At 42.1% G+C, this 14287-nt stretch overlaps 3 protein-coding genes across 3 annotated transcripts; all 3 read right to left on the reverse strand.

Annotated features, from left to right (window-relative positions):
- Window positions 1–52: 52 nt before the first annotated feature.
- On the reverse strand, window positions 53–1834 carry SAPINGB_P001308 (uncharacterized protein; the record flags this gene model as incomplete). Its single annotated transcript, XM_031996031.1, has 1 exon — window positions 53–1834. One exon carries the CDS (start codon window positions 1832–1834, stop codon window positions 53–55), a length of 1782 nt encoding a protein of 593 aa, XP_031851922.1.
- An 835-nt stretch (window positions 1835–2669) lies between these two features.
- On the reverse strand, window positions 2670–6293 carry SAPINGB_P001309 (uncharacterized protein; the record flags this gene model as incomplete). Its single annotated transcript, XM_031996032.1, has 2 exons — window positions 2670–5836; window positions 5942–6293. 2 exons carry the CDS (start codon window positions 6291–6293, stop codon window positions 2670–2672), a joined length of 3519 nt encoding a protein of 1172 aa, XP_031851923.1.
- Window positions 6294–6581: 288 nt separating this feature from the next.
- SAPINGB_P001310 (uncharacterized protein) lies at window positions 6582–10358 on the reverse strand (the record flags this gene model as incomplete). Its single annotated transcript, XM_031996033.1, has 1 exon — window positions 6582–10358. The coding sequence occupies one exon, from the start codon at window positions 10356–10358 to the stop codon at window positions 6582–6584; it is 3777 nt and encodes a 1258-aa protein (XP_031851924.1).
- Window positions 10359–14287: the final 3929 nt, after the last annotated feature.

Below are 14287 nucleotides of genomic sequence, written 5' to 3' on the forward strand. Positions count from 1 at the left end.
AAATAAATCGTATTTAATATTTAATCATTAAATGTACTATAGTATATACTACTTAATGGGCAAATCTAAAATCAAGCCGTTTGTTTCCCTTGTCAGTTGTAGTTGCACGGTAATGGTGCTGCTCCTGAGGGGTCATTGCGCTCCAAACCTTTTCACGAGAACGGTTTTTCCAAATATAATAGGCTTTTGTAAAAAGAAGAAGAGAAAGCGACACAAAGGTGATACCAAACAGCACTCTGTTACCCCTACGGTACTTAGGAGCATCATCCTTGCGGTAAATGTTGGAAGCTGTGATACCACCAGCCTGCACAAACATATTGTAAACGGCAGCTGAAACAGTACGGGTACGAACCGTATTTGAATTTCGGGAGCACCAGCCCACCAAAATAGCATGGATGTAAGGTCCGGAAAGCAAAACAGTAAGCAGTGCGTAAGTCCCCCAAACATCGGTGAGGGACCCAGACCAAAAGGCAAGAGTACCAATGCAGGGCAAGATCCAAAGAGGTTGGAGAGTTGCACTAAGAGAACGTTCGTTAAAGTACTCAGTGAGATAGGTTTGCACAAGAAGAAAAACAATGTGAACTACATTGGCAGGAATGGTAAGTAGGTTTGTGTCAAAAGTCGAGAACCCAAGTTGGCGCAAAGTAAGTGTCATATAGGCGCTGACAGTGGAAGTGGGGATATATGCAACGAGACCAATGAGATAAAGAGGCCAAAGATCGTAATCAATGAGGGAGTACCAGAGTTGTTTTATGGAAACAGCTTGACGGTTGTGCATATCGCCTTTAGAGGGGTCATCACGGAGAACTCTATTGACAATAATTTTTTCCTCACGCTCAGTGAACCAGCCTTTAGGTCTCCAAGGTGCGCGAGTTTGGACTGGAGAAGCAGGCATTTTGAAAAAGGAAGCAATGCCAATTAACAAGGTGAGCAAGCCTTCGAGCAAAAAGAGCCAACGCCAGCCGCCCCAGCCAGCAACTCCGCGCATGCGTAGAATTCCAAATGCTGCCAGAGAGGAAAATATTTGAGTAAGGGTGAGGGAGGTCCAAAAGAAAGACAACCGGACAGGTAGCTCTGTGCCTGTATAAAAGTACGAGAGCCAAGAAATAGTATCTGCAATGAAACCACCCTCAAGAAGCCCAATGATTGCACGGGTAGCATAAAATGAGCCTTTGCCTGAAAGTTGAGACTGGCAAATAGCAACAATGGACCAAAGAGTGATTTGAGCAGGGATCCAGCGGTCGGGTCCCAGTTTCTTAGAGACAAGTTGGGAGGGCAGTTCAGCGGCAAGAAAAGAAACATAAAAGATGGTTTGACCAGTATTGTAATCATTAGTAGTGAGGCCAAGGTCATTGAGCATATTATCTGAGAGGGCCTGAGCAATGTTTCCACGATCGAGCTGAAGGGCCATAAACATGATACAAGCCCAAAAGCAAGCTTTCCATTCAAGACGACGGACAAGAGCTTTTTCCTCAGCAGGTTCCCAGGTGAATTCGGGGTCGAAATGGAAACGGCCTTCATAGGTAGCCTTCTCGTAAACTCCGCGGTAATAGTCAGCCACTTCAGGGTCCTGGAAAATATGGGACTTGCCGTAGAATACACGCAGGCCCTTGTGATCGGAAACATCGTCACCGAGCTTTTCAACGTCGGACGAGCCAGAGGTGGGCGTGTGTTTGAGCACAATGCCACTTTCAGTAATGACATTGCCAGACTTGGTAACGATGTCTCCGTCACGAGGGACATAGGATCCATCGGGCCCGTATGCTTCCTCGTCTACATGCTCTTTGGAATCAAGAGACTTGGTAGTGAGGATTATATCGTCTTTTTTAGTCATAATAAGAGATTAATGAATTTTTTTTTGAATAGTTGAGGGGGGATTAATGAATGAATAAGAAAAGAAATGTATTTTTTTATATTCTAAAGAAATAAAATAAAATAAAAAAACCCTTTAAAATGAGCATGAACTATGGGTATTTATATCTTATTAAAAGACTATTTAAAAGTTTTTTTTTTTTTTCAATGGTTGGATTATAAGAGAGCCTGGCATTTTTTCACGAAAAATTGTGAAATCAAGGGAAATCAAGAAAAAAAGCCAAGAGACAAAGTCTTGGGTAGAATAACACACGAAAGTAAGAAGAAAAGAGTTGGCCAAGATTGGAGGCTTTTTTTTGTTATAAAGAAAAAAAAACTCTTGGGTGTATTGGAAATGAAAAAGATCTTTGTGGGTATCAAATGTTTATTAAAAAAAAGTTGAATATCAATTTCTTATCAATTCAACGGTATTTTGAAATTGGATAAAATTTTTTTTTCCATTTCGCTCAACTTCCGATAACAATGCTTAAATCTATGCTTAAATATCACATAGATACGTAGCCACCATTTTCTTCACCTGAAATGATAGGTAATTTCTTCAGAAGCTGCTCCACACATTTGCCACATTTAGTTATTTCCCTGTGCACGACTTTTTTTTTTTTTTTTTTTTTTTTTCCTTTCTTTGCCTTGTTTGCCAATGCGTGTGTGTGTGTGTGTGTTGGCAGTAATGGTGATGCCATTTGTACCCCCAAATTCGCAAACTAGCTAGTAAAGCCGCACATCGGATGTCCTTTTTTCAAGCCACACACAAGAACCAAATTTGAAAAGCAATCAAAAACCAAAGCGACCAGCAGCACTTAAATGTTGCCGTCACCAGTCGCAGTAGCAGCTTCTCGACACGCACGCGCCAATACCACAGCGGTCGGGCTCCGCAAAGGTGACGACGAGCTCGACGACGAGGACCCCGGTCCACCTAATGCCAATGGTGTCGAGCCTTTTGTGGCTGACAATGACGACGTCGAGGGTGATGATGAAGAAAACGGTGAGTTTAAGCCAGAAGACGTCGAAGCCACTACTGTGATGGTCCCCGTGGTAGTTGCCGTTGTAGTTACCGCTGCAGAAACAGCTGCAGGAGTTACCGCGCCACATAGAATGCCTCCATTGGCAGACAGCAAGCTTGAACTGCGCGGGAAAGCACCAAGAGTATTATTGCCAACTCCACTTGCAGAGCTCGATGACCGCGACCGTCCAGGAATCGCAATCGGTGCAGAAACAGCGTGATTGATGCTGCCATTGCTACCATTGCTGTTTGAGTTAAACCCAGGACTCTCAGCAGAACTTAGTTTAGGTGACAGCCCAGACGATCCAGGCGAAGCAGCACCATGGAGCGCTGAGCCAATACGGTTAACCCCTCCACTGCTCACTACCCGGTTTTCGCGTGCACGGGATGCCGATCTTGGTCGATCAATAGTCTTTTTACGTCCCAGACCTGGCGAATTGTTGTTGTTGCTGCTGCTGTTGCTGCTGCTGCTACCACTGCCACCACTGCTCATATTACCATTACTTGTAATCGCGTTTGAAGAACTGGATGTAGTCGGTCGTCGAATATTAGAAGACGAGCCCTGCGTCAGCCCAGCTGAGGTCGCAGACGTTTCCGATGAAGTTGCAGTTGCTGCGGCTGTTTTGGAAGTACCCGATGTTGTCGAACCTGTTGTAGTTGCCCCAGATTCACCATTAGATATCGATGGTGGAGCCTTGGATACCCAATGCTTCCATCCTTCAAAGTCAATCAAAGCTTGCATGCACCCCCACTCAATTGTCTTTTGCCACAACCATTTGAGATTTACGGGCTTGACCAGGTAATCATTGCATCCAGCCGCCAACGCATCTGTTTTGTCTGAAAGTGCAGACGACGCAGTCAGCGCCACAATAATCACAGGGAATTTAAACACCTTGGTGTCAAGTATATCTTCCGGTGCAATCACACTCGTGCTTGTTGTAGCTGTTGCTGCTGCTGCAGAGTGACCGCTGCTACTGCTGCTGCTCTCGTTTGTTGTAAACACACCAATCCGATTAGCTTGCTCCAGCCGCCGAATTTCTTTAGTTGCCTCAAGTCCACTCAGCTCAGGCATCTGGATATCCATCAACACCAAATGGAACCCACCCTGTCTCCATTTGTCAATGGCCTCGCGTCCATTTTTTGCCCAATCAGACCGAATGCTGCGTTGCCGCAAAAACCGTTCCAAAATCCGCATGTTGATTAAATTATCTTCAACAATAAGCACATTGACCTGTGGAACAACAGTAGTATATGTAGATAAAAGTTTTGTGGTTGGAGGATGTGCTTGTTGTTGCTGCTGTTGTTGTTGCTGAGATGACTGACCCTTTTGCTGTAAATACAAATTCATCGACGACCGGGTTTTAGGCAATGACCCACCGCCACCGCTATTCCACTTGGCTCGCACCTTAGTTAAGCTAGCGCTCGAGGGAGTTCGCGAAAGTCCAGAAGGCCGACCGCTTGAAGGACTAAACGATCGTGTTGAGCCGTTGGAACCGGAAGCTCCCTGCGCCTGCGCAGTAGCCACAGCTATTGAGCCTCCACCTCCACGTTTACTGTGATCCCGTCGCGCGCCAACTGGTGAAGAGGGTCCTGAATTGCCTGAGGAAACTGACGTCACGCGCTGGGCTGCAGCTGCAGCTGCCAATGACTTTGTTCCTCCGTGCTCTCCACTACTAACAACTGAGCTACCACGTTTCCCAGAACCTGCACTTCCTGACGATGGTACAGTTCCAGCACCTGCAGATCCCCCCATCTGAGCTTTGAACTTGTTGGGTATTAGAATCACACCACTCTTCTTGGTGCTTCCAGCACTGCCACTGCCGCCGCCTGTGACGCCTGCAGAACTAGTGCTCCCAGAACTCATGCTGCCATGCTTACTTCCAGTCTTGTTTGTCAACGTTGCTATCGGCGTCAGTGTAGAAGTATCATCGGCATCACCAAATGCTCCACTCATAAATGACAAACCACTGGCCGTGCTTGCGCTACTCCCAACACTATCTGTCTTTGTGTGTGTGAGAGGTGCAGCACCGGTTGCTGCTGCTACTTGTGCCGAATTACTCATCAACTCTGGGCCGCTTTGTATTGACGATCCAAAATCAGGCGAATCTGGACCACTACTCAATGTTGTTTCAATTTCTTCACTAATACCACTTTGAAGAATATGATGATGCTCTACGCCTGCATCCTTTGTTTCGGATTCTTCGGAAACATCGCCACCGTTGCCGCCGCTGCTACTCTCCTGCTGTAGCTGACCAGATACTCCAGCACTTCCACTGGATACAAAATTAGGGGCAGCGACAACCGCAGCCATGATGGTGGGTGTTCCAGGTGTCACGTTGAGACTCCCAGGCCCCGCAGAAACAACAGGTGTCAGCGGAGGGAACCCGTACGTGGGGGTCGCAAGACCCACAGCATTAGCACCTGTGACCTGCAACGCAGGGCTCTGAAGCCCCCCTCCTCCTGGTTGAGATGCCGTTGCAGGCACAGCCACCGTTGAAGTAGTAGCCGTTCCAAGCTGTTGCACGAGTTGCGGTATAGGCGGCTGGGACAATACCAGCGGAGAAACGGCCGGCACGTCTATGAGAAACGCAGCGGTTGCGGGCATTTGTGAGCCGGAAAAATGTTGTTCTAGCACATCAAACACGCGCATATCGGGAGCCAAAGCAACCCACACATCTTCCTGAGCCTGTTGTTGAGGACTCTGAACAGGACCCGTAGGTAACAAAGATGGCGCAGGGGACCCTGGTCTGTTTGAAAGCCCAATGTTGGGTTGCGACATGGATTTCGCGTGGCCCTGTGATGCTCGAGGCTGTCTACCACCACGGGCCTGCGGGATTCCCAAAGACTGTTGTCTAGTTTGAACCGGTGTAGTTTGGCTACGAACACGCACTACAATGTCTGCAGGATCTAGTGCACGCCCAATCGATTGCGGGAACCTTTGGTACACCAAAGTCTTCAAATCATCTATAAACAAACCCGTTGACGTTTGTGTTAGTATTCTTTTTTTCTCTTGTCTTCTTCTCTTTATGTGTTTCACAATTTTTTCTCTCTCTTTTTTTATTTACTCACCAACTAGATCATGCTCTAATACAAACACAGAGGTAGCGACATGACCGGCTCGTTGAACCCAAACGCGGCGCACTTGCGAGGCAGAATTCTGCAGAACACTCGTACCGTTAACGTTATTATTGTTGCTATTATTGTTGTAGTTGTAGTTGTTATTACTGGATAATGTCGTTGTGTTGTAAGGGGAATACGTGTTGGGCTGTTGCTGTTGCTGTTGCTGTTGCACGCCTACCGCAGCACTTCCGAGAGGCAAAGACCCAAGTCCAGGAACAATACGCAGAGATGACGGCGGCTGCAGCGGTGGCTGCACAAGTGGCGCACTTCCTGAAGCCGCTGCTGCTGCTGCTGTTGACATTTGATGATTGTGATTACGTTTTAAAAGGAATGTAAGAGTTTGGCGGGAAAGGAGAAAACAAGAAAGAACAGCATACACATTAAAAATGCTTTATGGTGGTGGTGCAAATTTTAAAAATAACACAGGTTAAAGTTACCCAAACAAAGTTTAACGCTAAAGTTCTTCAGTTCCCTTGTCCTTTGTTTTTTATTTAATTTTACCATATTTGCAATTTTAATCGTTTACTCATTACTAAAAAAAAAAATTCTACTTAAAAATACTAAAAATAATAAAAAAAAAACAAATCAATTATTGAGTTCCGTAACCTTCATCAAGGTCAGACTCGTAGCCGCCAAAAAACTTGCTCATGGCAACAGACTCGCCAGCCAGATACCTCAGACGGTCGAGCGAAATACCTTCCTCGGCACCGATATTTCCGCCCAGCCAGATACGAGCAATGGCTGCCAGGTCTTCCAGCTTGTGTCTGTTGTCGCTCATGTACTTGCGCTCGTACATTTCTGTGAGCACCTTCCACAAGGCCACGAAGCCCAACAGACCAATGCTCTCGAGCTTGTTAATTTCCACCTTTTGCAGCAGCTGAAACGCTGGGCCGCGCATGTTGCGCCCCAGATAACACATGACAAGCGAAAAGCGAATGCCCAGTCGCGAATCCTGCGATACTGCAAATGGTGTAGAAGAAGACTTGACAGAAGTAGACAAGAAAGCCACCCTGTCACCATCACGCTCAGTAGAAACAGAAGCTTCTGATTCCGAAACGTGGTCTTCAGTGTATTGATTACTGCTAGTGTTGCTCATGATGCTTTCGCTAGAGCTAAACAGGCTCTCTTCTTCCTCATCAATCTCACTCACAATGCCCGCACTAAGAGTGACTGTGTTGATGGTGTGGTGGCTGTTAGAGCGGCTGTGAGAAACGTTGGAGGAAATTTCGCCAAACTCGTGAACGCTTGTCAGCGTTGGGGGGAATGACGAGAGCTCGCGGTTAATCCAAGCCTGTTGGTTAAGTTCTTCCTTTAACATTTCCATGGCATTCTTGGCATAAGAAGCATCCTTAGGACCCAAAAGGAGGGCTTCAGCAATAGCGACGCGACGGGCAACAATTGATCGTGGGGGCGAAACCTTAGCACTGAGCTCAAGCTTGCGGAAGTCAATTTCATCATTCTCCAAAACACCAAGAAGAACTTCGTGAAGAAGAGAGTTGGCGTGGAGAGCAGCCAAAACGTCATGGGCAGAGCAAATGGACTTGTCAGTAAGGACGGAAGCATAACCTTCATCGTCATCACCAAGAGGGCATCCTTCAGAAATAGGGTTGCCAAAGGCGACATTGTAGAGGCGCTGGTTAGTGCGAGGAGTAAACAAGTTATCAGATTCCAAGAGTGCAACAATGTGTTTGGCAACGTGAGTGCCATCATCTTCTTCAACCAGTGAATCCTCTTCCAAAGGCACAGCAGTGGCGCGGGCCTTACTCAGAAAGTAAGCAGACAGGTGAGCGCCAATCATATCAAAAATGGGGACATCATGGCACACGACATTAATTTGCATAGCCTGAGTGAAGTAACGAACTGGAGAGGGAGAAAGCAAGAAACTCTGGCCAAGAGTGTAGAGAAGAGAAGATCGAGTAGTACCCTTGTTAACAATGGCATCATTATCACCACCGCAAAGCTGAGCATCAATGGCATCACCAAGAGAAGAGCGCTTAGCAGAAAGGGGTTGTTCAGTAGAGCCAAAAAGCATGTCGTAACCCTCAGGACCCATAATGGCAATAGAAAGAATTTGAGCCAAAGTGCGAGCATGGGCAGAAATCTGTGAAGAAAAAGAGCTAGCAGGGAGCTCAAGGTAACGGGAATTGTTAAGCCACGTTTGTTTTCGAATGTCAGAAAGCTCAAAGTTAAGGGTTTGAAGCTCATTTTCGTCATCGCTTTCTTCGGCATAAGCAAAAGTAGGAGAAGACTCCTTGGTCTTTTCAGAAGCAGAAGAGGAAGAAACGAACATGGGAGCAAACACGTACAAAATGGTACCCAAAATGAGACCGACCTTGACAGCGTAAAGGAGGGAAGATGAGTCCCAAGAACCAATCTTAAAGTTAGAGAAGATGTTGGCATAAGGAAGGATAGAAAGACCTTGGGTATCAGAGCCCTCTCCCATGAGACCAGCACCCATAAGACCAGCCATGGAGCACATCATGACCTTTGAAGCAAAGTTGTTCCCGTTAAACATTTGGCGAATGTCTGGTTGCTGTTGTTGCTGCTGAAGCTGTTGGCCATTAAGCGAAGGATAAGCTTGCATAATAGGCATGTTTGCAAGGCCAGCAGTGGAAGCCATGTCGTTAGGACTATTGGGACTGCCACTATCCGCACGGTTGTTACGTAAATCACACAGTTCTTGGAGCAGGAGAGCATTGCGCTTTTGCAGGTGAAGAATATACTCGGTAGCCTTGGTCAAGACTGTAGCCTTGTTAAGCTTCGAAGCTGGAGTCAAGCCTTCAAGTTCTTCAGCAGTGCGAGGAGTACCATTAACGACACAGCGAAGAGATGGCACGCAATCGCGAAGCGCGAGAATCTTATCGTTAATGTTTGTTCGGTATCGCTTTTCAATCATATTGTGGGAAGTCTTTTCCTTCTTAGGCTTGGTAATTTTGCTGCCCTTGGTAACTGCGCTACCCTGTCGTTCACGTTTTATAGAGTTTTTGCGGTTGGAGATAGAGGAAGAAGTGTTGAGAAAGTCATCTTCATCTTTAATCTCACTGGGAGATTGAGGAGAGCCAACCGATTGGGGTGACTCAGGCGATTGATGATTGTTAGCATAAGAGTGAGGGGAAATTGCCTGGTCATCCTTGCCATAAGAAAATTGAGAACTAGGAGCGGAATTGGTTGTATTATTTGGAGACGCAGTTGCAGGAGTAGTTTGCTGTAAAGGAGCCAGTGAGCCAATAGACAGGTCAGGGTAGACTGATCGTTGTGACATAAGCTGAGTAGGTTGTTGAGGTTGTAATTGTTGCAGCTGTTGTTGCTGCTGCTGCTGTTGTTGTTGTTGTTGTATTATAGGACCTTGTATCAGGTTTGCAGATAGAACATCAGCAGAGGGGCCGACTGAGGAAGGAAGGATACCTGGGTAAACAGCATTGGGGTTACCACCAGCGGCGGCAGCTGCAGCTGCAGCAGCTGCAACATAGTCCTGATTAAAGTCTGGGGACCCTGAGTCACCGGCATCGGAAGAAGTGGCGGAAGGAGCCGAAGGGTATGGAGGAGTGATTGGGTATGCCACTGGGGTTGAGGAAACAGAGACAGGACCAGTAGAAGAGTAGGCCAAGTTTGAGATTGCCATGGTGTTGTTATAAATCATGTCATTGTTGATAAAGCCTGCAGCAGCAGCGGCAGCAGCAGCAGCCTGAGGGTCAGGCATTGAAGCGACTGAGAGAGGAGAGGAGAGAGGGGTAGAGTTGTTAGAGTAGGGTTGGGGTTGTGAGTGTAGGAGTTGTGGTTGGGGTTGTGATGATAGAAGTTGTGGTTGGGGTTGGGGTTGCTGTTGTTGTTGCTGTTGCTGTTGCTGTTGTTGTTGCTGTTGCTGTGTGGGTAAGGGTTGTTGTTGGTGGTGCATATGTTGTTGTGGCTGTTGCTGTAAAGTGAATGGATCGGCAGAATAGATTGGACCGCCACAAGAAGGCGAATCTTGAGAAGGCCAAGTCGTTGGAATGACCGAAGGGTCTGTAGAGACGTCGCCAGGAATGGAGACAAAGTCATTTATAGAAGGTTGGCCAATCATTATTGGATGTTGTTGTTGTGGTTGTTGTTGCGGGACCGTTTGTATTGGGAACGTTGCTTGTGATTGTGTGATTGGAGTTGTTGATATTGGCGACGACGACAACGAAGAGGTTGACGAAGGCGATGCTTGTTGTTGAAGTTGTTGCTGTTGTTGACGCAGCTGTTGTTGCTGAAGTTGAATTTGTTGGAAACGGAGAAGGTCCGATTGTTTTTGAGAGAGAACAGTAGTCGAGTTATCGTCTAGAGAGGCGAGAAACGCATCACAGTCTGCGAATTCAAATGGAATGATGGGATTTGGTTCTTCCATTTCAAAAAAAAAAAAAAAAAAAAAAAAAGAAGAAAAGAAGAGATTTTACAAGAAAATTTTCAAAAAAAAGAGGGATTTTCAGGGAAAATGAATTTCAAGGCCGAGGTTGATGTGTTGATTCTAGTTGGTTGGATGGACAGAAAAAAAAAGTGGTGTGAAAACTTGAATATGATGTTGGTAGAAAATAAAAATAGTGAGGAAAAAAAAAATCACGCCAGATGGGAATTTTCTGTAGAAGTTTTGTATAGTTTGTTATAATTTGTGGTAGTAATGATGGTGGTAGTGGAAAGAAAAGAAATGAGAAAGGAGAGAGAAAAAATAAAATAAAAAATAAAATAAAAAATCAGGCGATATTTTCTACTATGAGAGCCTTTTTTGTTTTTTTTGTTAGGTCAGTTGCAAGAGAACCACTAGAAGAACGAGATTAGTCAGAAATACACTAGTAGGGGGGGGGGGAGAGGGGGAGTTTAATAATAAAATAAATAAAAATCAGACCACATTTCTTATTTTTATTTTTATTTTTAATTTTTTTTTTTTTTGCCTTCACGCATCAATCAGCCAAGCCATTTAAAAACGTGACCATAAAATATTAGCATTTATGCCTTGGTTGTTAATTTTTAATACTTATAACTTGTGATTTGGAATTTGGAATTTGGTATTTGGTATTTGGTATTTGGTATTTGGTATTTGGTATTTGGGTATTAATCTGTTTCAATCCTAGTCACTGGTTTATTTAGTCGTCTTTCCCTTTTGGTCCACATACACTAGATTTATTTTTTTTATTAATCAGCACAACCCTCTTTGGTTGTTGTTGTTATTGCCTCTGCTGCATGTTGCTAAAACCGAATTAGAACCGTTTTTTTTTTTGGGAGATCACTCGAAACTTGTGGAAACTTGTGGAAATCGTAATACCTTGTTGCTGATAACTTTGTTTTTTTTTTAAAGGGTATGCAACGTATTCGTAGGAGCGGTCTGTCTGGTCGTTGCAACTTCTATTCTCCTCTCTTTCAAAATCTACTTAACAGAAGAATATTCCACACTTTTTCTGGAAAAATTAAGCCAGAAAAAAAAAAAGAGGGGTCACAGGGTTCAAAATTAATGATAAAAAACTTTTATCTTTTTTTGTCAAGGTAAATTGGTGGACATGAAAAAGGCTAGATTTCGATAATCACGACTGGCTTTGGCTGGATGGCTTGCTTGCTGGCTGGCTGAATGGCTGGCTGAATGGCTGGGTGGCTGGCTTGCTGAATGGCTTGCTTGCTTGCTGAATAGACAAATAATGAGTACTTTTTTGGAAATATGGAAATTTTGATATAAAATGTGGGTCTGATTTTGATTTTTATTCAATAAAAATAAATGCTTTTGAATGGGACATTTTCAAAATAAAAAAAAAAGATAAAAAAAATGCATACCTTTTCTTAGTTTTTAAGAGTATAAAATTAAAAAGATATTGTTGCAGTTATAAAAGAAAGATGAAAATTGCCAATTTTCAAAATCGTTTCTTGTTGATTATTTGCTGAAGTGATAGATTTCTAAGTATATATATGATTGTCCGAGATTTGATTATATAGATTTTAATTAAAAATCTTTTGATTTTTATTATTCTTTTTTTTTTTTCGTTATTAAACTTATTATACTAATCTTTGTTCAAATTTTTCTTTAAGAAAAAAAAAAAAAGTCCCAGTCTTTCCCCTTATATATATATATATACCTTACGTCCTCTACCTCACACACAAATTTTTCCTCCACAATCCTTTTTTGGGTAGAATTTTCTTCCCCAATGTCCACTTTTAGCGTAATAAAAAAAAATAATAGTTAATTGTGAAAATTTCTTAAGAAAGTAGTACTTTAAATCATATAAATTATTATATGAATTGTTTATTCACATAATTATAACCATAACCACAAGTTAAGTATTATTATTAGTATATTATTAAAATATATTATTAAAAAGCCCCTATTTAATACACGCTCTCATTCGTAAACCTTTGCCTCGTTAACAATTGCAATTTTCGTGCTTTGTTTTCGGCTTTTATTCTACCTGCCGCATAAAAAACGGCAAGCCGGACCCGGTCCTTCTTTTCGAGTTCCGCACAATGTTTCATAGCCATAATTCTTAACTGTCTCCTCGTTATGATAATTATCGTTTCAACATTTCACAGACTTTTAAATTTCCACAATCTTTCTTTTTCTTCAAAACTAACCTAAACTTTACTTACATTAACTTTAAAAAAAATTTTAAATAAATAAATAAAAAAAGAAATCAATATCCCTTCCATTTTCAAGTTATTTTTTTTCTTTGTTCACTATTTTAAAACCACCAAAAAAAAACGTTCTCCCGTTGTGTCAAATTGCCTCCCTACTCATACCTTAGGTGTTGTATTGTATTGTAATACTAGGGATCAAGTATATAGGTCCTCCTCCTCCTCTCTCCGCTCCGGTGGTACGGAATAGCCTACATTTTATTTTTTCACTTTAGATCATTGGGCCATGGGACCCAAACTTTGAAGCCCGTCGAAACTTTTTTGTAGCACAAAACCAATTTCTTCTTTTCATTCTTTCAATCAAAAGAAAAGATTAAAAAAAAAAAATTTTTTTCCCATAAAATAAATTGTTAGAAACTTGTTCCTATCAAAAAAATATTATATTTTCTTCATCCGAGGCCTTTTTTAGTTTCGCCATCTTGAAATTAGAAAACTGAAAAAAACCTTTATGTCCCGAGGGGTTTTCTTTTTTGTAAGCTTCTTTTTTTTTTTTTTTCCCCTAAATAAGCTTACTACTATCGATAACTACTGCATTTTAAAATAGAATGTACTAGCATGCACTACCAAGTTACCTCTCATAAAACCAATCAATAGCATGGCATACCGCACACAACCTAATGCATGGGTTAGGGCTTGTAACAGTTTCCATGAGAAGACACAAGCATACCATGCATGTGGATTAAATTGGCAGGCGGAAGCCTTAGCCCTATATATATACATGAAATCTGTGGCTTCTCCCCCCACGATCGGGTATTAGGCTAGTTCTATGCTTACGTGAATAACATTTTATTGAATATTTAAGGTTTTGTTTTTGTCTCCTCTTGTGAATATTTCTGTATGGACTCATAAAAAATCTAAGAATCTAATCTCTTGAAAAACAGATAATCCTATTAATTATAAGTAAACTGTAACACCTGGATATCTATATCATTGAGATTTTTTTTTTTTAGAATCCTACAAATAAAAAGAAAATGAAAGACGTTTATGATCTACTTCAATCAATGGTATTGATATTTCAAAAGATACAAACAAACCATTTATTTATTAAAGACAAAAAATTTGAAAAATAGACTTGTTGAAAATCCTGCTCTAATAAATTCCAAAATACTATTTCTAATTATCTACTCATTGATATGCTGCTACCCACGATAAAGAAATCTGCACTATTATTAGTCGTAGTTTGGAGTAATAATAATAATACCAAAAAAAAAAGGCTTGGTAAAGTATTTGGCCTCATGGACTTAAATACGACAATGAAGAATATAATAATTTCATAAACTGCAAAGTCATCATTAGTAAAAATAGTTCAACATTTAAATTAATATACTGAATAAAAAAAAATACACTTTATCAAGATTTTTTTAAAAATGAATAAAAAAATATCTATGGCGAATATTAACAAGTTTTTACAGTCAATTCCATACCATGCCTACTCAAATACCATATATATCATGTTTAAATACTCTTTGAATATTAAATAAAAGACCAAGGATTATATTAGTTACAACAATAAACAAAAAAAAAATAGGAATATTTGCACCAAAATGAAGGTTTGAGGGACGGAAGATGAAAGAGAAAGGAAGAGTTTTTGAAAACAACAAAACAAAAAGTTAACTCAACTAGTATTACTAGTATTAAAATATTGTTTAAATTGGAATGTAGACA

The sequence above is a fragment of the Magnusiomyces paraingens genome (genome assembly GCF_902498895.1).
Source record: "Magnusiomyces paraingens strain CBS 517.90 genome assembly, contig: contig1, whole genome shotgun sequence".
Classification (NCBI taxonomy): domain Eukaryota; kingdom Fungi; phylum Ascomycota; class Dipodascomycetes; order Dipodascales; family Dipodascaceae; genus Magnusiomyces; species Magnusiomyces paraingens.